General features: G+C 47.0%; 5 protein-coding genes across 6 annotated transcripts; 3 read left to right on the top strand and 2 right to left on the bottom strand.

The window, feature by feature from the left end:
* The first annotated feature begins 1778 nt into the window (after nt 1–1778).
* LOC128303013 (sodium leak channel NALCN) lies at nt 1779–15080 on the top strand. The gene is made up of 11 exons (XM_053039869.1): nt 1779–2276; nt 4254–4439; nt 4507–5976; nt 6042–6940; nt 7004–8054; nt 8139–8333; nt 8442–8659; nt 12193–12416; nt 12569–12842; nt 12940–13102; nt 13616–15080. The coding sequence occupies exons 1-11, from the start codon at nt 2175–2177 to the stop codon at nt 14456–14458; spliced, it is 5625 nt and encodes a 1874-aa protein (XP_052895829.1). The 5' UTR covers nt 1779–2174; the 3' UTR covers nt 14459–15080.
* Nucleotides 15076–16457, bottom strand: LOC128303024 (transcription factor Ouib-like). The gene is made up of 2 exons (XM_053039880.1): nt 16248–16457; nt 15076–16179 (listed from the first exon to the last, which is right to left on the bottom strand). Exons 1-2 carry the CDS (start codon nt 16380–16382, stop codon nt 15076–15078), a joined length of 1239 nt encoding a protein of 412 aa, XP_052895840.1. The 5' UTR covers nt 16383–16457.
* Nucleotides 16458–16613: 156 nt separating this feature from the next.
* LOC128298014 (UPF0587 protein CG4646) lies at nt 16614–17414 on the top strand. Its single transcript, XM_053033742.1, has 2 exons — nt 16614–17070; nt 17135–17414. The coding sequence occupies exons 1-2, from the start codon at nt 16818–16820 to the stop codon at nt 17371–17373; spliced, it is 492 nt and encodes a 163-aa protein (XP_052889702.1). The 5' UTR covers nt 16614–16817; the 3' UTR covers nt 17374–17414.
* A 607-nt stretch (nt 17415–18021) lies between these two features.
* On the top strand, nt 18022–22807 carry LOC128297488 (collagen alpha-1(III) chain-like). The gene is made up of 2 exons (XM_053033137.1): nt 18022–19099; nt 19168–22807. The coding sequence occupies exons 1-2, from the start codon at nt 18851–18853 to the stop codon at nt 21550–21552; spliced, it is 2634 nt and encodes an 877-aa protein (XP_052889097.1). The 5' UTR covers nt 18022–18850; the 3' UTR covers nt 21553–22807.
* A 1372-nt stretch (nt 22808–24179) lies between these two features.
* LOC128309455 (N-alpha-acetyltransferase 30A-like) lies at nt 24180–27205 on the bottom strand. 2 transcript variants are annotated; one of them, XM_053045852.1, is made up of 3 exons: nt 26833–27205; nt 25503–26703; nt 24180–25424 (listed from the first exon to the last, which is right to left on the bottom strand). In XM_053045852.1, the coding sequence occupies exons 2-3, from the start codon at nt 26589–26591 to the stop codon at nt 25260–25262; spliced, it is 1254 nt and encodes a 417-aa protein (XP_052901812.1). In that variant the 5' UTR covers nt 26592–26703; nt 26833–27205; the 3' UTR covers nt 24180–25259. The 2 variants fall into 2 exon arrangements, with proteins under 2 accessions (XP_052901812.1, XP_052901811.1); XM_053045851.1 differs by having other exon boundaries at nt 25503–27205.

The following is a 27205-nucleotide window of genomic DNA, read 5'->3' on the forward strand; positions in this document are numbered from 1 at the left end:
AATGACCCGCAGCCGGATAGTCAGTTCTGCGTACGGAGGATTGGTCCGTATGGGATTTTCACTGGTCCTTCGTGTTGAAGATCGGCGCCGCTACCAATACACCACCGGGCTGGCCGCCCCAATTTAAATGTCTATCAGGAACTTATTTTCCTATTATTGAAATGTTTCAACCGAATTATATTTCGAAAATATACATGAACAATTACCGGTTTTCAATAATATTTTTTATCATTTATTTCTTGACAAAAAATGCAGTACTTGAAGAGAATTATTTAAAAGAAACGTATTACATATTACCGTCTAAAGTTGGTTTCATCTCATGTTAATGCGCAGTCAATAATAAAAATTACAAAAATGTATCTTATGAATCTGAAACATGTAAATTTGCTTAAAAACTAATATTACTCCGATTAAACTATCTAACTAAGTCGCTCCGACTTATCTATCAAGATAACGATGGACGCAAACGAAACAAAAGCTGTATAATGTCAAATTGAGTAAAGTGATGGATTTAAAATTTTGTTTCATGTAAAAACAACATGTGATTTGTATATAAAACGAAAATCATTTACAAGCGCAATGAAGGGTACATAACATTTCTCTCTCAAACAATCTGCAAACCCCCCATAGCGACGGACCATAGCAACCATCGCATTCGGTCTCCCCCTTACGGACCCTCTTTAATGTACCACAAGCTGTGCTGTTAGTAAACAGCTTCTTTTTCATCAACAAAACAGCTGATCGTTCCTCCCCTAGCAAGGATAACGCATCTTTGTGAGTAATAGCGGCCGTCTACTCCAGAGGACCTCCGATGTAAACAAACCTGTTGCGTAAGGTAAGGAACGACCTCATTTATCTCTCTTTCTCTCTCATTTCTTTTCTCTTTACTCGAGATGAGAGCTGCGCATTGACCCTGCCAGTACATGTTTTCCACATTCAACAGGTTATATCAGTTTTGTTCTTAAACAAACAAATAAAACCAAAAGTTCCATCGCATAAAAGAAAGAATAAAATAATATTTCAACTCCATTTTGTGTCCACAGAACCTACACTTTTGGCTTCAAGCGCAAACAAACAAAACAAAGCGTAAGCATGGCTTACTTTCCGCACTCAGTTCGCACGCTTTGTAAATAATAAATGCTGCACAAGCGCACTGGATACCGCGCGGGAAACCCGTCGGATTCCCGACACCACATGATGCTTCTGTCCCGTTTCGTTGGATCTGGTACATCATTTTCGCACGCATTTGCGCCTATCATAATCTCTCCCTGGATGTGGGAGAGCGTATCGGAACGGTGGCAGATCCCCATCGTGTGCAGCAGAGTGCACACCGTGTCAGTGCAGAATCTCGCTTCGTCGCGGGTGCGTGCGTTTTTCCGAGGACTGCGCGCTTGTTCTTCACTTCGTTATGTTGTTCTTGTTGTTATTATTATTTTCTCAGTGTTAGCATCTTACTGTACCGAGTTTTACTTCCAATTCCGTGAACAAGTTAAACCACAACGCCGTCACCGTGTACCTTTATCGAATGCGTCCTTCCAAAATGTAGTTAAAACAGATGGAAACGAACCGTTCTGGCGAAAAGCTTTGCGATGAGCAGAGATGATTCCGGATTCAAGATGGCAGCCGTTTGCGACAAGTCAGTTGCAAAAATCATAATCCGTGACCGATCGATAATGGTCCAGCGACCATGAAACGGTGCGAGATAACAAGATGAAAACCGTGTCGGGAGTGATAACTCGTACGAGTTGTTGGAAAATATCGTAAGAAAGTAATGTTTTCCAGCGTTTTAATGATGAATGGCTTGTGAAGGTGTGGTTGCGGGCGTGCGTGTGTGTGTGTGTGTTGCTGGCCAGCTGTGGAAGCTGTACCACATCACACTGTGGACGCCATCTTGAATTGGTGATACAATTTGGAAAAATTCACCCCTAGCTAAAGATAAAAAAGAGCGCGAGTGAAGGAGAGCCAGTGAGAGGGAGAGAGAGAGAGAGATAGAGGGAGGGAGGTAAAAGTGGATGCGAAAGAGCAGGAAAGCGAGTGATCGAGGTTAACGGGGTACGCTAATCGTAGCAACCACGACGACGACAACGACGACGGCGACGACGTCGGCGGCCGCGGCGACGGCGGTAACGGGCCTTAGCGCGTCCGCGTCGAAGAAGAAAAAGAAAACCAGCAACATGTTGGGCCGGAAGCAGAGCATCAAAGGCGAACCGGTCCTAGCGGACTACGGGCCGGAAGAGTCGCTCAACGAAAGTGCCGACATCGAATGGGTCAATAAGGTATCAAGCAACCAAATGATTTCCCATTCTCGCTCTGTGTGTTTAAATAATTTGTAATCATAGCAACACGTGTGGTGTGAACTCACGCGTAATCCTCTTACCATATGCCCGTCCCATTGTCACATGGCAAATGGGGTTAGGCTGTATGGCGCAATGATGGAATTAAAAGAAGAAAAAAAAACGTACAAAATTCCATTTTCCTTTTGGTGACCCTTTTCCGACCAGTTGACATAACTAAATGTGTGTAGTTGTAATTTGTATTACGTGTTTGTGTGTTGTTGTTATTGTTGTTGTTTAACAGTTTATGGTATTATCCATTTCGTTTTTTAGTTTGTACTCATTGTTGTTACGTTGTTGTGGGCCACCTTCCATCGAATTGAAATATATATCCGCGTACTAGTCATCTGCTGCCTTAACTACCGGTAGAGACTGAACATCCCATCAACATCCTCATCATCATCCGATCTCATCATGAACCCAATTAAAGCAATAGAACTTAAAAAAAACTGTAACTAACCTAACCGCTAAACCCATAATGCGTAATGCTGACCATGCGTAGTAGCGAAGGTATTTCTTTGATGGAATTCTCAGCTATTGGGAATGTTTTTATTTTAGTTTTTTTTCCTTCACATTCTATTGTCCCGTTGTTTCTTTTTTCTATTCATTTTCATCTCTTTTTGCTTCGTTTTATAAAGCTCTTCATAAACTCTTGGGCTTTGTCGCTTGCTTGACGACTCACGAATGGCATGTTTGCATTTGTTTACGCGTCCGTCTCTCCATATGACGCCATTCGCTTGGCCATAAACACTTGCTTCCGATTCGCATTCCCAGCGAACGGGCGGAATCGATTAATCAGTTCGATCCGGGCGCACCCTGTGAAATAATGGTCACCATCATATCGTCGAACGAATCACCAATGCCGTGCCCATTGCTACCCATTACTGTGCTCAGCTGTAGTTGTCGCCCGGAATTTCCGAAATGGAAGTAGAATTCTTCAAAGGGAGAAAACTGGACCAACCCTTACCCTCGTGGTGGTATTTATAAACCATTAGGGTTCCGAATGGAACCTGCGACGTTCCGTTGGGCGTTCCGCCGTGTTGATAAACGGGTGAAATGACCGTGGCGTTGAACTTTTCAAGTGTGTCTGTAGCATAATAAGGCGAATAGCGGTCCGAATTCGGTACCCATTCATTTACGGTGTAGTGTGGTGGAGGCGCCTGGTGTTTTTCGTACAAAGTACCGTGCGCCTCCATTGAAAATGAATTTTGATTGCTTATGAATTGCGTGACCGATTGGACACATTTTTTAGCTTCGTAAGAAGCGTTTTTTAAACATTATAATGAAAAGAATACGTTAAAAATAAAAAAAAATAATTAGATTGGCTAAAAAAGTATTTGCAACATTAGCTCACTAGCAACTTTCTAACATAACAAAATTTTAATACTGTACCTATTCACAATTCACCCTTTTTACTAATAATAATTTATACATTATACACACTTTGTGTACCATTTTACCCTCTTTCCATAATGAGATCAAATAATTGTATTGCGTTTTTTCAATTCAGAATATTGAGAGTGTTAACTTCAACGCATGTTGCCTTCGCATACATCACACAAAAAAACTCTACACAATGTACTCGCTTTGCAATTCAACCATCGTTTCGCATGCGGATGGTAAAACATATCGTGCTAAATATAGAACCCCCTAAAGCCCTAAAAAAACATATCTAAATGCAAAGGTAATGGTCACTCAATCGAAAGCATGTTTGTCGGTACCATTAAACGCATGATGCATGGCATGAAGTCACCATAAATCCTTGCCAAATCAATACCACCGCTACGAAATGTTTACCCTCCCCTCCCAAAACCTCTAGCCGGAACTAATCCGCCATTTGTTTTACTCCACAATTCGTCTTCCACCCGGTGAATGGGGGTGTATTGTTCCGTACGGCCGCATGGTTTGTTCGCAAAACAGCTATGGGTCCGCCGGTTGATGCGACTGTGTGCCTTGATATCGCTGACGTCTGTGTCGCTCAATACGCCGAAAACCTTCGAGCGTCATCCCTTCCTGCAGTACTGTACCTTCTGCTGTGATACGGTCGCCACGCTGCTGTTCACGTCCGAAATGATAGCGAAGATACACATCCGTGGAGCACTGCGGGTAAGTCAGTCAGTCGGCACGGGATGGACTTTGGACGTTCTCTAATCAAATTATTTTTTTTTGACAGGGTGAAGCACCATACTTTAAGGACCATTGGTGCCAGTTCGATGCATCGATGGTGGTGTTTCTGTGGCTTTCCGTCAGTCTGCAGGTGTTCGAGATGCTTGGGATCGTGCCGAAGTTTTCCTACCTCAGCACCGTACGGGCACCGCGGCCCCTCATTATGATACGCTTCCTGCGCGTCTTCCTGAAGTTCTCCATGCCCAAGAGCCGCATCAACCAAATATTCAAACGCTCCAGCCAGCAGATCTACAACGTGACGCTGTTCTTTCTGTTCTTCATGTCCCTGTACGGGTTGCTTGGGGTGCAGTTTTTCGGCGAGCTAAAAAACCACTGCGTGCTGAATACGACCGAACCGGAAAGCTTAACGATCAACTCGCTCGCCATACCGGACACGTTCTGCTCGCTCGATCCGAACTCCGGCTACCAGTGTCCGACCGGGATGAAGTGCATGAAGATGGACTTTCTCACGAACTATGCGATGGGCTTCACCGGCTTTGAGGACATTGCGACCAGCATCTTTACCGTCTACCAGGCGGCCTCGCAGGAGGGCTGGGTGTTTATTATGTACCGTGCGATCGACTCACTGCCAGCGTGGCGTGCCGCGTTCTACTTCAGCACGATGATCTTCTTTCTGGCGTGGCTGGTGAAGAACGTTTTCATCGCCGTCATTACGGAAACGTTCAACGAGATACGCGTGCAGTTTCAGCAGATGTGGGGCGTACGGGGCCATATACAGAACAGTACCGCGTCGCAGATAATTACCGGCGACGACAGCGGCTGGAAGTTGGTAACGATCGACGATAACAAACATGGCGGTATTGCGCCGGAAACGTGCCACACGATCCTGCGCTCACCGTACTTTCGCATGCTGGTTATGACGGTGGTGCTGGCGAATGGCATCGTAACGGCGACGATGCACTTCAAACACGACGGCCGCCAGCGGCACGTGTTTTACGAGAAGTACTACTACATCGAGATTACGTTCACGTTCTTTCTCGATCTCGAAACGCTGTTCAAGATCTACTGTCTCGGGTGGCGCAGCTACTTCAAGCATTCGATACACAAGTTCGAGCTGCTGCTCGCTATCGGCACGACGCTCCACATCATTCCCGCGCTGTACCTGAGCGGATTCACCTACTTCCAGGTGCTGCGCGTCGTACGGCTAATCAAGGCATCGCCCATGCTGGAGGGTTTCGTGTACAAAATCTTTGGCCCGGGCAAGAAGCTGGGCTCGCTGATCATCTTCACCATGTGCTTGCTGATCATTAGCTCCAGCATCTCGATGCAGCTGTTTTGCTTTCTGTGCGATTACACCAAGTTCGAGAGCTTCCCGGACGCGTTCATGTCCATGTTTCAGATTCTCACCCAGGAGGCGTGGGTCGAGGTGATGGACGAAACGATGATACGGACGAGCAAAACGCTCACCCCGCTCGTCGCAGTGTACTTCATCCTTTATCACCTGTTCGTGACGCTGGTAAGCATATTCGGGCGTGGTACTTTCCCGTGGCCGTTTTACCCACACCTTTCTCTCACCCGCAGATTGTGCTCAGCTTGTTCGTCGCTGTCATTCTGGACAATCTCGAGCTGGACGAGGACATCAAGAAGCTCAAGCAGCTCAAGTTCCGCGAGCAGAGTGCCGAAATCAAGGAAACGCTACCGTTCCGGTTGCGGATCTTTGAAAAGTTTCCCGACTCACCGCAGATGGCGATACTGCACAAGATCCCGAACGATTTCACCCTGCCGAAGGTGCGCGAATCGTTCATGAAGCAGTTCGTGCTGGAGATGGAACCGGAGGACCTGGAGGGCTATCAGCGCCCGATGCCGGAGTGTTGGGATTCGCGCATCGCCTACAAAAAGCACCGCCCGATCAACGTGATGAACAAAACGGCCAAAGTTTGCATGGTCGGTAGCGATCTGCGCAAGCTCGCCATCACCCACATCATCAACGATTCCAACAATCAGCGGCTAATGCTGGGCGATTCGTCGATGCTGCCTGTTGCCGGTACGAAGGCCGGATTGAAACCGCAGGGTACGATCACGCAGACGAAACCGTGGCGTGTCGATCAGAAGAAGTTTGGTTCCCGTTCGATCCGGCGCTCGGTACGCAGCGGATCGATCAAGCTGAAGCAAACGTACGAACATCTGATGGAGAATGGTGACATTGGGGCGGCCAGCCGGGTCACTTCGTCCCGTGCACGACCGCACGATCTGGACATTAAGATACTGCAGGCGAAACGGCAGCAGGCGGAGATGCGCCGCAACCAGCGCGAGGAAGATCTGCGCGAAAATCACCCATTCTTCGATACGCCACTGTTTGCGGTGCCGCGCGAAAGCCGCTTCCGAAAGATTTGCCAGCGTATAGTGCACGGGCGGTACGATGCGCGGCTGAAGGATCCGCTCACCGGCAAGGAGCGGAAGGTGCAGTACAAAAGTCTGCAGTAAGTAGAGATCAAGGCGTAGAACAAGGCGAGAACAAATGCTTATCCCGTTTATCTTTGCAGCAACTTTCTCGGGCTCGTGACGTACCTCGATTGGGTGATGATCTTCGTAACGACACTGTCCTGCATCTCGATGATGTTCGAAACGCCCCAGTACCGTGTGATGGAGCACGTCGCACTGCAGGTCGCCGAGTACACGTTCGTCATCTTCATGAGCCTCGAGCTGGCACTGAAAATACTGGCCGACGGGCTGTTCTTCACGCCGAAAGCGTACATCAAGGACGTCGCGTCGGTGCTGGACGTGTTTATCTACGTCGTGTCCACCACCTTCCTGATCTGGATGCCGCGCCAGGTGCCAAGTAACTCCTCCGCCCAGCTGCTGATGATACTGCGCTGTTTGCGTCCGTTGCGAATTTTTACGCTGGTGCCGCACATGCGCAAGGTGGTGTACGAGCTGTGCCGTGGCTTTAAGGAGATACTGCTCGTATCGACGCTGCTCATCCTGCTGATGTTCATCTTCGCCAGCTACGGCGTGCAGCTGTACGGTGGTCGGTTGGCCCGGTGCAACGATCCCACGATACAGAAGCGCGAAGACTGTGTGGGAGTGTTCATGAGGCGCGTGTTCGTGACGAAGATGAAGCTGACGCCGGGCGTTAATGAGTCGTACCCGTCGATGCTGGTACCGCGCGTTTGGGCCAACCCGCGACGCTTCAACTTTGACAACATCGGTGACGCCATGCTGGCACTGTTCGAGGTGCTTTCGTACAAAGGGTGGATCGATGTGCGCGATGTGTTGATCAAAGCGCTCGGGCCGGTGCACGCGATCTACATCCATGTGTACATCTTCTTGGGTTGCATGATAGGGCTGACGCTGTTTGTCGGTGTGGTGATTGCGAACTACTCGGAGAACAAGGGTACCGCACTGCTGACCGTAGATCAGCGCCGTTGGTGTGATTTGAAGAAGCGGCTAAAGATCGCCCAACCGCTCCATCTGCCGCCGCGCCCCGACGGTCGGAAGTTTCGCGCATTCGTCTATGACATTACCCAGCACATTGCGTTCAAGCGTTGCATTGCCGTGGTGGTGCTGGTGAACAGTATGCTGCTGTCGATCACGGTAAGTTGGTAACGCACGGGGAAAGCTCAAGATTAGGTTGCAATTCTAACAACTCCTCACTCATTTTCGCTCGGACGCTTCCAGTGGACCAAGGATGAGGTGCACACCGAGCGACTGGTGATCGTCAGTACCATCCTCACGTTCGTGTTCGTCATCGAGGTCGTCATGAAGAATATCGCCTTCACGCCCCGTGGCTATTGGCAGTCGAGACGAAATCGGTACGATTTGCTGGTGACCGTAGCCGGTGTCGTCTGGATATTCCTTCAAACCACACTGAGAGTAAGTATGGCGCGCGAGCATGCACACACAAAACGGTGTGTTATTAATGTATGTACGACTTTCTACCTTCTGCCACCAATCATCATCTCCGGACGACGCGTTCTGTAGAGCGATTTATCATATTTCATTGGTTTTATGGTTGTCATATTGCGATTTTTCACAATAACTGGCAAGCATACGACCTTGAAAATGTTAATGCTTACCGTCGGTGTGTCGGTGTGCAAATCGTTCTTCATCATCTTCGGCATGTTTTTGCTGGTGTTCTTCTACGCCCTCGCCGGTACGATACTGTTCGGCACGGTCAAGTACGGTGAAGGTATCGGTCGGTAAGTATGCGCCAGATGGCGCCACAAGCGTGTCCCAAATTCTCTCCCCCCTACCACCAAAACAGAAAACAACCCCTTCCCTTGGTGGAAGGAACGGATAGTGGTGGTGAGCCTTTGGTTTTGTGTGCCGATTAGTCCACTTTCCTCCCACCCCAACCTCCCCTCCGTCCCATTTTCCGGCCCATTATACTAGGGGCTGCTTTGTTAAACCTGTTTTTTTTCACTTAAGTTGAACGTCCTTAACAAATTCGGTAACCCTGTCCTTTACTAAATTAGAAGCGAAAACCGACTAAAGCCCGGCCTACCCGTGATGGGTCACGCCGGTACTAAATTCCGTGTGTCGTCTAGTGCATCATCCACCACATCCACCATTCATCGCCATTGTCACTCGTCATCAACACGATGTTCCGTTCCGTTCCCCACGAAAATTCCTGCCGCCAGCGTCGTGAGCTTGCCGCAACGGGCAACGCATGGTTCCGGGTAGCGCCGAACCGGAACCATTGCAGGACGTACTTTTACCCGCCAAAAAAAAAAAGAACATCTCCCCCAGTTGCTGCACGACCAATGCTGAACGATGGGCTTTAAAAAGGGAACTGATCTACGCACTTTTTTCCGGACAGGGACGAGTAAGCTACACACACATACACACGTCCCACGATATCGTCCAACCCGTCTACCCAGCGGGGACGACCTACGAAGTCGAGTTTGATTTGTTTGTTCGTGTACCTTACCCTACCCGTCCGGCCGTGCGCTGCAGAACATTTCCCGCTTTATTCCCCCGGTAGTGGTAGTTTGCTTCCGGCAAAAATTGTTTGGCGCATCACCCAATTCGTTGAACGATTCGCTGTACTTTAGGCGGCTCTTTAGCACGGCAATGTGTGCTAAAGTGATAGGGAACATTGAAACCCGAAACAAATGCAAACCACACGAACCACCACCGGAGCAAACATGTGCGATCGTCGTTCAGCATTTGCCGTCCCGGGTGGCGATGGCGTTTGCCCCTAGTTGCGGCCAGCTCACTTAGCGATCTCACCGTTGCCTTCTGTCCATCGCTGTTGTACGTGTTCAAACCATCATCCATCAAACGTGTGGTTTTTGTTCCATCCACACCGTTTTTATTTTTCTTTTACGGTTGGTTTTGTTTTGCGCCCTTTGTGTACCACACGATGGCTTTACCGTAAGGGATATATCATTAAAAAAGGGAGAAGAACCAATTACCAGTTCTTCCATCTCGCTCGGAGAACATAGTCGCAGATCATAAGGTGACAGTATACTACGGGTCCAAAAGACTGAGCAAGCAGTCGTTATATACGAGATATAGTTTGTTACTTATCGGCTTGAACATTTCTACTAGCAGTTTGTCAACCAAAGCAAAACAAATGTTTAGAGCTTCCGCTTATTTTAGATAGCGTATACACACCTCTCTCTCCCCAACCCCCTACTATAATCCCAGTGCTACTAATAGTGCAAAAAAAAAACATCGTGCGGACCGTTGTACGGTGTAACGGTGCCATGTCAAAGGTAAATTCTAACTGCTCTGTGTAAGTGCTTCAGTGCTACCCTTTTTGTTACGTTTCCTAACTAATATATACTAACATACTCCCATCTTGGAATGCTCTCTATCTATCTGTCTATGATTACCTATTTCTTTTCTACCATCTCGCCCGTTACATCTCGTGCTCTCTTCTTCTGTCCAAGCACAATGTTGTACCTTCCTGTTTTTTTTTCTTCATTCTTCCGCGTCCGTCGTGTAAACTCCATTCTGTTCCGTCCGTTACTGTTTATATGCCAACAATTACTCTCTTTCTCTCTCTTTTCATTGTCCTTACTTGTCGTGATATACGAAGCAGTAGTTGCATTTTATTTTCCTATTAACGCCATGCCATTGTTTCTTCTGTGTGTTTTTGTTTGCTGGAAGTTTAAACGCAATGTGGCTACTATGGTTAGAATGGTTAAAGGTTCTACTCAGAGCGATAACTCTGCCGCTACCATCATGTCACCGAATCGCCCCAAAGAGACAAAAACAAGAGTATATATATAAGACACAATTGACATCGAAATTGTATTAACTCTTCGTATCACTATTCATGAACCTTATTTAAACAAATAACGATACACTCCTTGTACTTCTGCAGCAAGAATGCGTCTGGAGTTCGACACTTTCAAGAGTTCATCATTCCTGCGTGGATCTGCATGAAACGATCATGTAGGATCTTTACTTCTACAATAAGTTTAGTGATAAGATGACACTCAAGTTTCAACACGAAACAGTAGGTTCGGCCACAATTTCACTATTTCACTGAATCTAAAGGATTCCTCTCCCGGTCATCAATTGCCAAAAATGTGGTCAACTTCCTCTCGGCCTCAGGTTCCTTATGGGGCATGATCCTCATCATTAAAGATTCATGTCTCAAAGGTCTCAAATCCCAGATTGGTTCTATCCAGTGGACAAGAAGAGTTTCGTGACATCCAACTTCATTGCTCCAGCACTGCAAAAGCCTTTTACAAATTATCTCATAACGCTTTCATTCCGTTGTTATAGGTTCACAACAGGGTTACTCTCGCTTAGTACATGGAGTAGTGAATCGATAAAATCCGACCAATTCTTTAAACACACACGTTATTACGATACATTATTGACGTTTTCAACTTCAACTGTGCTTTCATTTGCCTACAATTTGGACACACATACACACAGCTCATTGTTTCATCTGGCACCTGTTCCATCGATTATGGCATATCGAACTCTACCCCATGCTGTAGTTATGATCATTCAATATTACGTTTTCGTTTCCTCCTCCTGTTCTTCTTCTTCGTCTTTTCCTTCTTCTTCTTTTGCAGTAGATTTTTTCCTCATTTTTGGCAGTACCCTTCTGGCCATTTGAAATCGCTGTAGCATTCATTCATCGCTGTAGCAACTTAGTATAATACCCTATCGCTGAGGTTTGCTCACTGTGTTGCACTATACACGTCTTCGTGCGTATTAGTTAAAGAAAAACCCTTTAAAAACTAAAGTATATATATATGTGTGTGTGTGTGTTTTAATTAAAGTTTAACCTCCTTCTTCTTGCTGCCGTTTGCTTTACTGTTTCCTTCCTAACGTAGTTTATCCCTACGTTTACTACCGTCTACTAATTTGTTTACCTTTTCTTCTCTTCCCGTTCATGTATGCTACAAAACGTAACGCTACCCTGTTCCCAAATCATTCGCATTAAATCGCGTCCAAATCTTTATGATGTGTTTGCGCTCGTCTGTGTCTCGTCTGTGGCTGTGTGTTTCTCTGTGTCTATGCATTTCATCTATTGTTTCACATTTCTGTTTTTATATTTTACATAACATTCACATACGGTAATACCTTTGGTACATTGAAACGCGCGCGCTCGTACGATCGCTTATTCCGCAAAAAAAAACTACGATACAATAAAATCGACATCCTGGCTACCTCGCAAAAACTGCCCTATTTCCCCTGCGTTCCCCGTTCACGCTCCGTTTGCCTGCACCGAATTCCCCATGTCTCCCCTCTCATCATCCAGACGGGCCAATTTCGGGTCTCCGGTAACCGGGGTCGCAATGCTGTTCCGCATCGTCACCGGTGAGGATTGGAACAAGATCATGCATGACTGTATGGTACAGCCACCGTACTGTACACTGGCGGCCAACTACTGGGAAACGGATTGCGGTAACTTCACCGCCAGCCTGATCTACTTCTGCACCTTCTACGTCATCATTACCTATATCGTGCTGAACCTGCTTGTCGGTAACGTATTCCAGTGATCCGATTTTGTGGAACCGATCCGATCCGATCGTATAGGAACGTAATATATTCACACTCTTCTTGTTTTTGCATTCGATGTTCACTTTCTCGGCTCTTGCATCTCGCCAACGGCCCACATCTTTGCCGTACGGTAGCTATTATCATGGAGAACTTTTCACTGTTCTACTCGAACGAAGAGGACGCACTGCTGTCCTACGCCGACATACGGAACTTCCAGAACACGTGGAACATCGTCGACATACACCAGCGCGGTGTGATACCGGTGCGGCGTGTGAAGTTCATACTGCGCCTGCTAAAGGGACGGTTGGAGTGTGATCCACAGAAGGATCGGCTGCTGTTTAAGTACATGTGCTACGAGCTGGACAAACTGCACAACGGAGAGGACGTTACGTTCCACGACGTGATCAAGTAGGTTTTGCACCATTCGCGATCATCATGCCGGGCGGTTTCACGGATCGAATCTCAGTTAACTCATTGTCAAACTGTTTGCAAATTCTATTCACAGCATGCTTTCGTATCGTTCGGTCGATATAAGGAAAGCTTTGCAGCTAGAGGAACTGTTGGCACGGGAGGAGTTTGAGTACATCATCGAGGAGGAAGTTGCCAAGCAGACGATTCGTACCTGGCTGGAAGGGTGTTTGAAAAAGATACGCGCCAACAATGTGGCGGTAAGTGGGGTGACCCTTAGTGCTGGTTGAATCTGAATACGATTAATGACACTGGATGAATATTTATACTGACGGAATGTAGAATCATAACTCCACAGCGTCTCGTGGATCCGCAAATAATTACCCAAAGATGACTCGAACTTGTTTCATGTTGAATCTAAGTGGATTTATAAATCTTTGAAACTGTAAAAAATATCAATCCTTCACGAATATCCGAGGACTCATTGACCGTTCAGGATTCATGAATTTATGCCGAATAAGGAATCATGGAAAACTCATGTATCCTCCGGACACAAAATCCAAGAATCGTTGAGAATTCTATGTTGAATCATTAATCTTTGAGGAGTCTTGAAATTTTAGCTGGAACCATGGAAGATTAATCAATCTTTTTGAAAGTCAATTCATGATTTGAAAGTCTGATTGAAAATTCTCCTAAATGACTCTTCTAATATTATTCTCTATTAATATATTATTAATATTTTAATATAATATTATTTATGATCCATTTTTTAGAAGCAACAAAACTCTCTCATCGCTGGACTGCGTGCAACGAATGATCAGAAACAGCAGCAGCAACAGCAACAACAACAGCAGCAACAGCAACAGCAGCAGCAACAGCAACAACAGCAGCAACCTACTGGGCCGACCGTTAGTGCCCAGCAAGCCCAACAACAGCCTCTATCCTCCCAACAGCAGCAACAACCACCTGCCCAACAGCAACAATCCACCCAAACACAATCCCAGGTGACCTCACCGTTGCAATCCTCCACCACCTCCCAGGCTGCATCGTCCGTTACCAGCCCCGGTCAGCTGTCGAAGCAGACGGAGGAATCACCCACCGGTAAAGATGGTACTTTGGAACTGCCCGATACTATCACCACCACCGACCAGACCGCCAAGGACATTGAAAACAATGCAAAAAATCGCAAAAAAACGGCTACCGTACTGAACCGGTCCGATTCGACCGGGTCGAGCAGTGGGCGCAAATTTCTTGCCCCCACCCTTTCCGATCCGCAGGCCAAAAATGAGAAGGATCGCTACATGAGCAAGAAAAAGCAACAGCGCGGTGCCCCACCGTCGATCAGCGTCGGCAAAGCGTCCCATTTGGGTGAGATCGGTGCGCACAGTTTGCATCTGCACTATCACCATAGCTTTAGCCACGGGTACGGTGCGGGTGATCATTCGCCCCATTCGCAACCGCTGCACCACCACCATCATCAGCAGCAGCAGCAACAGCAGGCACAGCAGGCCAATATGAGCAAGTTTGGTCACGCACATACCAACATGATCTACGAGGTGCACGACTGGTGGCAGGAACAGGTGCTTAGCACGCACAGCGACGAGGAGGACAATTAACATGATACGTAAAGCGTGTCACTAGAGTTTGTGTAACACGCGGCTGAACGTTTCGCAGAGAATACTGAAACTAAATTGCTAGTATTAGCGCCTGTTTTAATGTTCTGTTTTCTAGTCAATTTAAATACGAGAGACACCGTACCGTTGGGTTTGATAAGACCGGTCACGGATTGTTCTTTTACCGGATATTGAATGTGTATTGTTATCGTTAACGGTGCTGAATGGGTAGTAAGGAAACTCGTCGTTAGTTAGAGTGCGTTTTTTTAGCGAATGTTGAAAATTGCAAACAGGGAAAGCTGTAGGCACTAAGAATGCATGTAGAGGGGATCGTTTGTTAAAGTGATAAGAAGAATGTTATGGACGGGGAAAATGAAAAGCAAGGGATCTTATCTTCCAGCAAATAGTAATGCCAAATCGCGTAAACCATTAAATTGTTGCTTGTGTTTAGCCTGTTTAAGTTACGTTATCCGTTACCTGTTACCTGTGTACTTACGCGTACGTGTGTCTGTCCGTTTTTGACCTCCAGTAGTCCTCCAGCAGTGTTTGCGTAGAACGAAATGCCAAATGCATTTTTTAGTGATAATAAACATAATTAGATTGGTAACAAGCGCATTATTTTAACACGAAAACACCCGTTTCGCGGTGCTTCTTTTATTCATACTGCCTGCAGAACCGGAACGGGAATTGGCCACTGTTGCCTTGCCGTTCGTTTGCTGCACTTTGCCGGTGGACTGCTTGTTGCACATGTGTTCGATGCTTCGATGTTTCTTAAGCTCCCCAGCCTGTCGGTACGATCGATCGCAACGATCACACTTGTACGGTTTTTCACCGGTGTGTATCATAAGATGACGGGTAAGATTTTTCTTTGCCGTAAATTTACGTTCACAAATTTCACACCCATGTTCTGCGAGCTTTTCTTCCGCTTTGATGCTGCGTGGTTTGTTGCGTTTGTCGGGCACTTTTCGTTTCGCGAGTCCATTTCCTTGTTTTGCTTCCATACGTTTTAGCTTGAAGCGATGCATTTTCCGTTCATGGGTTAAGCTGTTCATGCGCGTGGGAAACCGAAGCGTACAGATGCGGCACTGGAACGGACGTTCGTTTGCGTCGTGGTACGAAATGTGTTTGCTCGCTTCCCGTACCGTTTTAAACACCAACCCATCACATTCCGTGCAGGTGTAAGGCACATCGTTAAAGTGGCTCGGTAGATGATTGGTAAACTGCAACGAGCTTTCAAACGTGACTCCACAAAAGTAACATTTGTTCCGGGGCAACTGGATCGGTGGTAGAGAAGCAGGGAGTTCGATTTTACTGACGGTCGGTTGACTTTCGTGAAACGGTTCCAACTTTCCCTTTTCATCCCTACCATCCGTATCACAGTGCAGGTCTGTTGTAGCGTCGTTTGTTTCCTCATCGGTGGAAGTGCGATCTTCAGTGGTACATGTTTGGGACGATGCACCTGTCGCTTGATTATTTGGCACTGTTTCAATTGCATGGCTAAGCGCTGACCCTTCGACATCGATGTTTGCGTTGTCCAGAGTGTCGGACGAAAAGGCAGTATAGACAAACTCTTCCACAAATGCACCGACCGAGGGCTGACTAGTTTGCTGTAATTCGCGCAGCTTTCGATCATTTTCTACGAAGAGTTGCTTGATCTTGTGCACCGTATTTATACGATTAACGCACTCAAGGCAAAGCGATAGGAGCCGATCGTCTTCTAAAACCTGTGTAGAGCATTAAAGGTCATCAATGTTCACGAATATTCGAACAGAAAGAATACCGGAATGCTTACCTTTATGGCAAACAACTCCTCGATCAGCTGCGACAGAACTTTCCCTTGGAAGGTATCGAAGACAGAAAAAACAAGTGATTCTGTGGGTGGATCACTAAGGCACAACCTGCAACAGGACGGAGAGAGCAAATCCATTGTTTTAGATTAGTTGTTGCAGTTATTACAAGGCAGATATTCAACCAACAACAGAATAGCGTTGGTTGTAAACAATTGTCGATGCGTACTGCAACTCCCTTCAGAAACGTGACTGCATAGAGCCATTTCAAACGTAGAGCCAAGAGTGCTCAACTACGGCTGATGAACGCACGGCAGGAGCTGCTGTCAAATGGAACGTTTTCAAAACATACACTTCGTGGATAAAAAAGAAACAAACAAACTATCCCAAAAATCAGCATGTGTGTAGTTACGCCGGCTCTAGATTAGTTGAAAAACCTTCTCACTGCATATTTCATTCTTCTGCTTTCTGATTAGTGTAGAAAAACACCAAAACTAGAGAGTTTCAAACCGTGCTTTTGCACAGAACATACCTTCCAAAAGAAAGGCTTTAATCTTCTGCATCGCGCAATCAACATGGGCAAAATTGGTTTACAGATTAAAGCTACGCTGGAGAACATCGAGGAGCTAAAAACGAGCCATCCCAACTATGCGTTTTTCCTGAAAATCAAATGCACAAATTGTGGCGAAGTATCCGACAAGTGGCATGATCTGACCGAGAGCGAACATGTCAACGAAGATTCGCGCAATCCGAAAGGATTTAATTTTCACATGAAGTGTCGTATGTGTTCTCGTGAGAATAGTATCGACGTTATCGAAGGGTCTAATGGTAAGACAATTGCAGCAAAGACAGGCCAATAATGCACAATAATTTGCCCGATTCATTCTTACAGCAAGCTACACCGAACAAGATTCCGGCAAAAAGAAAACGATCGTCGCCTTTGATTGCCGTGGTGTTGAACCGATCGAATTCAGCCCTCGCTCTGGATGGATTGCAAAAGCGACGGAAAACGGACCGACTTTCGAGGATATTGATCTGTCTGAGGACGATTGGGTAGAATATGATCAGACGAATAACAATTCGGTCGGCGTGTACGAATTTGAGTCAGATTTCGTGAAAATGAAAAAGTGAGCAACTTTTGTGATGCAATTTAATATGAGTTGTAAACAATATGCAATGCACATTTTTGATTAAGCTAGGTATGGAAATTTATAGAGAAACAATAGAAAGTGCCAACACACTTGCATATCTTGTTTGAAGTCATTCTAGGCGATGGAGGCAAACCAATGTGAGATAATTGAAAGCAAAATCCCGTTTACAGGAGTGTGTTCTTTTCTCGTACAATTTTTCTTCAAGCACAATAGATGGTCAATCGGTCGTGAAAGGCGCATTGCTCTGTTTATCTTATTTTACAAAAAGTTTGTTAAAAAATCTATGTATCACTTTCATAAAACATTTTAAATAAGACAAATTCATATGCAAATCATCAAATGTAAATATAATGACAAGGTAAAAAGAATGTGATGATTTGGTGGAACTATGTTTACAAATTAAAATACAAATTGATGTTATTTTCAGTATATCTTATTGCCAAATCAATTTTTAATTGTAATTGCTAATTTAAGTGTTGTTTTGTTCAATTTTGAAAACACTTTTCATTATCAGTTGTCACTGCAAACCACCGTAATCCGAGCCCGTAGTGGTGCGGTGGACGCCGTGGTGCTTAATCGAAGCTGTCAATCAGCAAATCACCAACATTACCAAGGGCCAACACAAAAAAGGCAGCAGCAGCAGCATCAATAATAGAAACTTACCTTCTGCCGAAATCCGTGGTTCGCAATACCCGGGGTATTCCGAATTCGTTGTCGTCGAACGAAAGTGCCCTAGCGGCACACCACCGCTTCGTGGCCAACATTCGCTCGACAAACGTCGGTACAGTACAGCACGCAACGCAGTGGATCGCAGCACGCGAAGGCGTGCGAGGGGTAGTGGGCAAATAGTGAAGTGCGCGCGCGGTACCCGGACCACCGTAGGGTAGCTTCCAAGTGGGCTCGTTGCGATTCCGGAGAGTGATCCTTTATTGTTTGTCCCAATCGTAGGTGAATTACGGAAGAATTCACCGTGGAGTGTGGTAACGCGATAGCGCCTAAGTGTCGGTTGTTGTGTAGAAGCAGTTGTTTACCTTCGCCACAACGCACAGGTCCGCGCCGTTCTGGAAAGGAAAAAAGTCTTTGTGCGTGTGTGTGGAACGCGTGGGTTTGGTGTTTATTGTTCCGGTCGCATCCAGAGTGTCCTCCCAACGGAAAGGTGCCAAAAGTGAAGTGGCCCGCGATTCGCTCTATTTTGAATTAGTGTGCTGTGATTGCAAATACCTGTCATCCGGAAGTTTTTGAGAGGCAGCTGGCGGTTGCCTTGGCGAGAACATTTGCAGTATGGTACGGTGAAGGTGGGTGCTTTGATTTGCAACGCGACACCATCGAGTTGACTTGCACGACCGTGCGGACGCGGACATAGGGTATATTGGGGCATTCTATTGCTTGGCCACCGTCACATTCAGGTTTCTCGCCGTGCCCTCAGATGGTCATACCCTGAGTGCCGGGGGAGTGGAATGCTGTACGATTATCAACCGCAGTCTTATCAGCCGCAGCAGCCCCTGCCGCAAAGAGGACGCGGAGGAAGAGGAGGAAGAGGAGCGGGTGGTACAAGACTTGGTACAGGAACCTCTGCCGTGATGCCGAAGAAGGATTCCAAATCCGATGAGGGCGGCCGCAAGAACAAGATGAGTCAGGCGGCTGCGGCCAAGCTGGAACAGCAGCAGCAGCAACAGCAGCAACAGCAGCAGCAGCAGCAACAACAGGTACAACAACGCATTCGCTACCTTAAGCTAGTCGTTTAGTAACAGTTCCTTCCTATTGTTTGTTTTAGGACGATGTAACGGGCATGAAAGGCGGTGGCCCTGGTACGGGTCGACCTGGTTCCGTTGGACCGGGAGGAATGAAACCGTCGGACGCTTGCAGTATTAACGCAGGCGGTGGTCCCGGACCAAACAGCGGTGTGATGGATGCGCTGGGCAAGGCTGGCGGTCCGGTGATGGGTGGTGGCGTCGGTGGCCCTCTAGACGGTGGTGGTCATCCGATGGACGGGAAGATGAATCCTGGTCTGGCCGGCATGATGGCGGGTAACAAACCGTCAAACAAGCTGGAGTACACGCAGCAACAGAGCCAGATATTTGTGTTCTCGACGGCGCTTGCGAACAAGGGCGCCGAGGCGGTACTGAGCGGACAGTTCAACTCGATCATTGCATATCATTGTGCTCAGATGCAGAAACAGAACCGACTCGGTGGCCCCGGACCGGACGAGATGAGCGGGAACAGTGTGGGACCGGGCGCGATGTCACCGTGGATGGATCACGGTCACGGGCACGGTTCGCCCGATCACCATCCGATGGGACCGCGGGGCATGGGTGGACCGGGTGGTCCACCGGATGGTATGAAAAAGTCAGCCACCATTCATCATACGGCCAATGCGTCCTGCCTGGAGAATGACGGTTCATTGCCGATGTTTGGCGGCGGTCCCGATGGGCACATGCCGCCCCACATGCGCATGGGGCCAGGTGGAGGAGGACCGCTCGACCCGTCGATGGTGATGGGGAAAAAGTCGGCCACCATTCACCACACGCCGAACGCTTGCATGGATCAGGACGGAAGCGGTCTCCCGATGTACCCGACGGATGGGCACGGCGGGGGGCCCCACATGCGCATGAACCCGGACGGAATGTCCAAACCCTCGACCATTCACCATACGCCCAGCTCGTGCATGGAGGGCGACGGTGGTGGTGATCCGACCGTAGGAGGCCACCCGGGCGTAAAGATGGAAAACCCGTCACCCGTTGGGTCGCACATTTCGCCTAGCGGTGGTGGTGGAGTGCCTGGCGGTGGTCCGGGCGGCGGTCATGGAGGAGGTGGAGGTGGACCAGGTATGGGTCCAGGAGGAGCAGGCGGTGGTCCCGGTGGCAGTCACTCGAGCTCGACGATTATCGACCAGATGAACTCGCTGGTGGCGTCACTACCACTAATGAAGGGTGGCAATGTACTGTCGCAATCGCGTGGCCATCCACAGCCGTCGCTGCAGGGTGTAAAAGTGCCGGACGAAAATTTGACGCCCCAGCAGCGGCAACACCGGGAGCAACAGCTCGCCACGTTACGCCAGATGCAGAAGATGTTCTTTCCCGAGCAGCGCGCCATGGGTATGGATCCACACGGTATGGGAATGAGGCCCCAGTTTCGGGGGCCCGCCACCGGTATGCCACCGGACTTCGGGGGACCTCCGAATCGGCCGCTAAATCCTGCCTTTATGAATACGCCCCTCGGCAGTGGCGGTATGGGAGGACCGGTGGATGGTGGACCGGGTCCGGGGCCGGGACCCGGTCCTGGTATGATCAACGAGCAGATACCGCCGATGCAATACAACAAACCGAACATGATGAACCCGGGTATGTACGGAGGTGGCGGTATGGGAGGCGGCGGCCATGGAGGAGGGGGAGGACCGATGGGTGGTCCGATGGGTGGCCCGATGGGAGGACCCGGTGGACCGATGGGTGGTCCGATGGGTGGCCCAATGGGTGGTCCTGGCGGTGGTGGCCCAATGAATCGTATGTACAAAGCAGACCCCGACCCAATCTTTCCGCCCATGACGGAGATGGGTGGATATGGTGGTGGAGGCGGAGGTGGTGGCGGTGTGATGAATAACCATGGGCCCGGTATGTTTAATCCCGGCATGCAGCAGCGAATGGGTATGCCACCGGGTGGTGGTGCTGGTGGACCCGGACCCGGTGGTGGCCCGATGGGAGGCGGACATATGGGGATGGGTGGACCGAAGATGGGACCGGATCCGTCGATGCTCGGTGGCCCCGGTGGTCCGATCCCACAGTCCCCCCTGATGGACGACGACCTCAGCAAGGGTTCGATGCAACAGCAGCAAATGATGCTTCCCGCAAATCCACCTCTTCCGCAGCAACCGGGCACACCGACGGGTGGTGTCGGTAGCAACGGTGGCCCTATGTCGGTCGGCATGAACACGGGCCTGAATCCCAATGGCGCCAACGGTACGGTCAACAATAATGGTAAAACGAAAGAGCCTTCCGTTTCGCCGGAACAGCAACAGCAGGGCGGCCCCGGCTCGAATCAGCAGCAACAGCAGCAGCAAGGACCCGGCAGTCAACAGGGGCCCTTGACACCGCAAACCCCCCAAGGCGGACAACAAACACCCGGGCAACCACTCACCCCACAGACATCGATGGCCGGTTCGTAGAGCCCGCCCAACCAACCACCCAACCATACCCCTACCCCCTAACAGAACCCGGAATGATTGTTTCTTTAGTTTTGCGTGCGTGAATGAAAGATGTGAGCGAGAGTGAGAGGGAGGGAACACTTTAGGGAAGGAAGATGCGATAATGGCCAGGAATGGAACGTCATTGAAAAAACATAACGTTTTGTCCATGGTTGGGACACATCTTTCCTTAGTTTTGTTTACATATACAAGGAACAAGTATACATAAAAACCCCATACACTTACACAAAGTCCCACACATACATACATGAGCAACAAATCTGCCTTATCACTACCGATGAATACGAGCAAAGCAAAGGAAAAGTAAACAAATTGCATAAAACCGATAACCTGCAAACGGAAGAAAAAGAGATACGAAAAGTAAAGCTATACAAATAGAACACTGAAGAAAAAAAGGGAGGAAGAATGAAAATGAAGTAAAAAGCATTTGAAGAATAGAGAAAAGATAGGATAAGGAATGTGTAAATGCAAGAAGCAAAAAAAGAAAAGCATGCAGTATAAAACAAAGGCGAGATGAGATGGAACGAGCAGAGCAAACGTAAAAAGCTCTGAATACAAAAGGGGAGATTACAAACGTGTTGTTTTCCGCTTTTATATCCTGTTGCGTTCTTTTGTTTGCGGGCGTCTAACCGTAGTTGGTGCTGTTGTGTACAGGAGTGTTTGATATGTAATAGCTGCCTATTAGTTCGTTTAGTAGTGTTTTATGTTCCGTTCTATTTCAATCTGGATCGTTTGCATTTTTCGTATATTTAGTTTATTTCATCTGCTCTCGTTTTCAAATCAAACCATGATCAGACGATCCTCCTTCAAATGTTAAAAACTTCCGTTTCTGCATATGTTCTCCTCACCGTACGCTGCTAATTTATCACAAGAAGAAAAAACAGTACGATCCACGTCAGTTTAAGGCCTTCATTGTTTTTTTTCCTTTCTTGTACCACAAAATGTAATTAGGAGGTGCATTGTCGCTAGCTGATGGATGAATTTTATGTTTACTCCTCATTTGTCCTGCATATTGCACCGTTAGGGCAAGGAAACATTTTACCTCAAGTACGACGAATCCTTCCGGGAGGAAATTCGGCCCGCGTGCGAAACTGGATCGACTCGATCAATTTTTCGCTACCACCTGTCTCCCTGTTTTGCTCATTGCCACGATCTGTGTGTCCCTTTTCTGTATGCGTAGCGTAAATAAAATTTAACACAATTGATTATAAAAAAACAACAACCGAACCTACATGTTGTGGGCAATGCTTAATTTCAAGTAAAAAATCTTTCACCGACGGCTGAAACATGACTTTGTAGTGTGCTCACGATCATATTACCTTAAGAGTAGTATCATTTGTTTTATTTCTGCTCGTACTCTTCCCGCTTATCAGCAGCGCGCGCGCTCCCTTGTTTTTTAGACAAATTGCAATGGAAAATCAACAACAAAAACGATTGTGTTAATGCAAAACCGATAGCAATACTATATATATATATATATATTAATCACGATCCGGTTGACCAAGCTGGCAACAACACTGTACCCGGACAAAAAGGAGGAAGTTTTGTGTTACTTTTTCCGGGTGGGAAACGATAACTCTGCTCAAATGAAATGCCATGGGGTGTGTTGTATCGTTAATGTTAAATTTAGCGAAAACAAATTAAACAATTTCGTTTAGCTTTCTAATGGCGTGACTGTTACCTTTATGTTCTACCTTTGTTTTGCCTTTCTCCTTGAATTCTTTCCCCTCTTGGGAAAACACCATTTAGTTGTGTGTTGTACAGTCGGCCACAGTGCAAGAAAGGAACAGTATACACAAGTTTAAAGGAAAACCATCCTCTCCAACAACAGAAGTATGAAACCCGATGAGAGGGCGAAAGAAATGCTAACCGAAGGATAAAACCAACCACACAAAAAACACGATAATGGAACAGATAAAATCGAAGGAATATTTAGCGAATAAGTATTAACAAGAAAGATCTTTAAAGTGTTGAATAAAAGAAGGAAAAAACATGTAATAATTTTATCCGCCACGGTGTCGTGTGTTTTGCTTTCCATTTTACTATTCGATGAAACCGTGAAACGATCAAATTTTGATGTTTGATTTTATTTGTTTGCTTCTTTCGAATATGCTCTTTCATCATCGTGCCCATCTTACTTAATTACCTTTCACTATATTTACAATGTTTTGCTGCGCGTTTCGGATTTAGTGTTCGCATACGCTTGATTTTTGTCCTTTTATTTCTTATAATTTCACCCTTTTCTTCCCTACCCTACAAACAAAAACGGACACATACAGTAGGTGGACGACCTGAAAGCATCGTAACTAGGCTAAATTTTGCCCATTACTTCCCAATCCCTTTCCTTACTAACGCAAACCGAAACCGAATTGAAATCACTGACCCGATAAAGAGAGATCAATCGAAATTCACTCACTTTGGGCAAGGTAAGAGTGCAAGGGAACCTTACTCCTACGCTATGCGGTTGTAACATGTTAACTGTTTACATTTGCGGAAAATGATAATAATAATCCACAATACCGACATCGAAACAATCTAACACATTTGGTTGCCGTGGTGTACTACCCTCTAAATAGTTCTGGTCGGCGACCTTCCCTAATTCTGGAAGCACACAATACTCCGCACATGAGAAGAAGAAAAACAATCCAACAAACGCTAAACACATATGCACACACTATACGCAATACTATATATTACAAAACAAAGATTACAGGAGCTGTTTGTTGTACAGCTTTCCGTTTTTTGCAGTGGCTTATCCTTTTCGTAGAAAGCTGCTCTCTATCCGCTTGCTTACGCTGCATTCATTCCTTCATAATAAATTATTTGTGCTAGTTTGGTTCTTCTCGCTAAGCAAATTACATTGTACAACAAAGAAAAGACATCATGTACTAAAAGTGGTACCGAATCAGTCAGTCAGTGTGATTAAAAGGGCGCAACAGCATATCATGCAATAGATTTTACTCGCTGAAGACACATGCTTGTGGCACGGTGAGTACGATGAGTTGATGTACTCATACCCACAAGGATAGTCATTCATTCGTTTTCCAGGGTTAATCAATCTGTTGATCGCGTGACGCTTCGAAGGCCAGCACATCAAGTTCTACGCATTTCTCCTGTGATGATACAGTGTGGAAGAAAACAAGGAACGATTTTCGATAAAGTTACGCTCTTTTTTCTTTTGGTAGTGCGAGTTCCCTCATCCAATTGAGACAACTTGTGACTATATCCCGAAGAAAAGCGGACTCCGATTGTTCGGTCCAATATTTGGTTGTGTAACAACAAAAGTAGAAGGAGAAAAACGTATCATTAAATATGTTGCTAAAAAAATTAGTACGACGATCAATTTGTATAATTAGCTCGGGCAGGTTGAATCGCAACACTTTCGAAATTAATGCTTATCGCTTATTCACCAGCAAGCTTACCGACAGTGAGTATCAGTTTTGCAGGCTCACAGGGGGTTTGTCGCTCTACACCGGTTTCATTGGATTTCGTTTTTACTATGAGAAATCTTGAACGCAGACGATATTATCAATCGAGCACCATCATATCGGAGACAACACTGTATCAACAAGGAATCTATCGACATCTGATTTTCAAACATGCGTTTTGCTGGATTGTGCAACTTTGCAATTTGATGGTTTTTGCGATAAGAAAGGATAAGGACATATTCATCTGAACCACAGCTTGAGCCGTAACGCATCGACACCATTTAAATAGTAGTGAAAGAGCCGTTTGTCTCGCACGAAGCCTAAATTTTCGTACAATCGCAATGCCGGTTGGTTCGTGATCTCCGTCTCCAGCACCACCTCGTCGGCGTTATCTTCCAGCATGGCCTGCAAAACAAATGGCACAACAGGGAATGTTAGCATTGCTGTTGATCCATACCAACCTGGCCATCACCGTTGCCGTACCTGTATTGCTCGCTGCACGAGTGTGGTACCGATTTTTAGCTTTCGGTAGTCCTTGTCCACTGCCAGCATTGCAATGTATCCGCGACGCGTTTCTTGCCGGTGTATGTCCAGCTTGCAGACGATCGCACCGACACATGTGTCCCGGTGCAGTGCGAGGAAGCACAGCTTTGGCCAGTTGTGTATGAAGTAGCGATAGGTGTAGATGGAGTACGGTTCCGACAGATCCTTCTGTATCAGTGCCATAATGGAGGGCATTTGCCGTTCCGATTCGTAAACCTGGTATGCGATTTCCATCGGGGTGAGTGCCGGTTTACTTTCGCCGCCCGTTGGCAATGATGTTTTCGATGTGGATGGGACACAATCGCCCGTTGGTTCCGTTGCGCTTCTCAGCACAGTCACATCGCCCGGTTCGCCTTGTTCTCTAGCTATCAAGCCCGGAAGCGCAGTTGATGTTGGCTGAGATTTTACTCCTTCTTCATTTTCCTCGTTTCCACTCTCTATACAGGTTGTGTTCGTGGGTCCTTTTTTCGTTTGCCTACTGCGGTGCTTTTTCCTACCGGCCGTACTCTTATCCATTGAAGTTCCTGCGCCACTTGTTTCTTCGCTAGGTGCGCTGCCAGCATCCGGTAAACTGCTAGCACCGCGCTTTGGCAAACCATTATGCGTCAGTCCATTACGACCGATTTGAACACACTGCTCTAGCTTCTTGCTGATCGCATCGACGGACGTTACTGGTTCCTCCGGCAGCCCGTTACTATGACTACTGCTATGGTTACTGCTATTCCTATTACAATTACTATGTACACTCACTGTTGTATTCTGTTGCATTTCCTTCGCTAGCACAGCCTTCAACGCTTTCGTCATCGCCGTGTCTGTGGAACCGGAGATTGTCATACTCGTTTCGCCCGTCATCTCCGGCTCGGCCAAACTATTTTTAGCTTTATTTTTCCTTTTGGCCTTTTTACGCCTTCCGGCACCACTCGCAACCGCCGCCATAGTATTTTCCTCAGCCGACGTTGTGTTTCCATTGGTGAGCTTCGCGCTTGTTCCCGTTTCTGTCGGACGATCGTCCGGTTCGATAACATCCATTCGGATGCAAAACAGGTTCTACTTGAGTTTATGCACTGTGTGGTTGCGCACCTCAAACCCCAAAATCTGCCCGATTATCGAAGAGGCTGGCAGCTATCGGAACTGTTGTTTCCTTGACAGAAAATAAGGGGGAACAGTCACTTCTTCACACTGAGGCGACTAGCAGTCAAATTTAGTTTAGTGGCCAGCTAGGGCAGATTAGTCACCGAAATGGTATATCGATTCCTTCACCGTGGCGTACCTGTTCACCAGTGCGTTGCGATCCTCGATCAATCATACGGTTTTCGTAATCAGTATCATTTTTTTCTATTCCGCTTTTTTTTTGGTCTGCCCTTCCTGGCCTTTTCCCAACCAGGGGAGTTGACCTGGTGTGTCGGTTCGATGGGTCGATGGTCCTGGTAGGGAGTGGATTTTACACAGGAATCGACCTTTGCGTGTTCGAACACACTGCCCCGTCCAAGGACAAATTCTCGTCTGGTCGTCGAACAAAATCTGAATTCGGAATAAAACGATGAGTATCAAAATACTGATGCACTTTTCCTGCGGATGACTACTTGTGTGTAGTCTTTCTTTTTTATTTTGCTAGTTTCACTACCAGTGCTGTTGCAGCACCC

The sequence above is a fragment of the Anopheles moucheti genome, chromosome 2 (assembly GCF_943734755.1).
Source record: "Anopheles moucheti chromosome 2, idAnoMoucSN_F20_07, whole genome shotgun sequence".
NCBI lineage: Eukaryota > Metazoa > Arthropoda > Insecta > Diptera > Culicidae > Anopheles > Anopheles moucheti.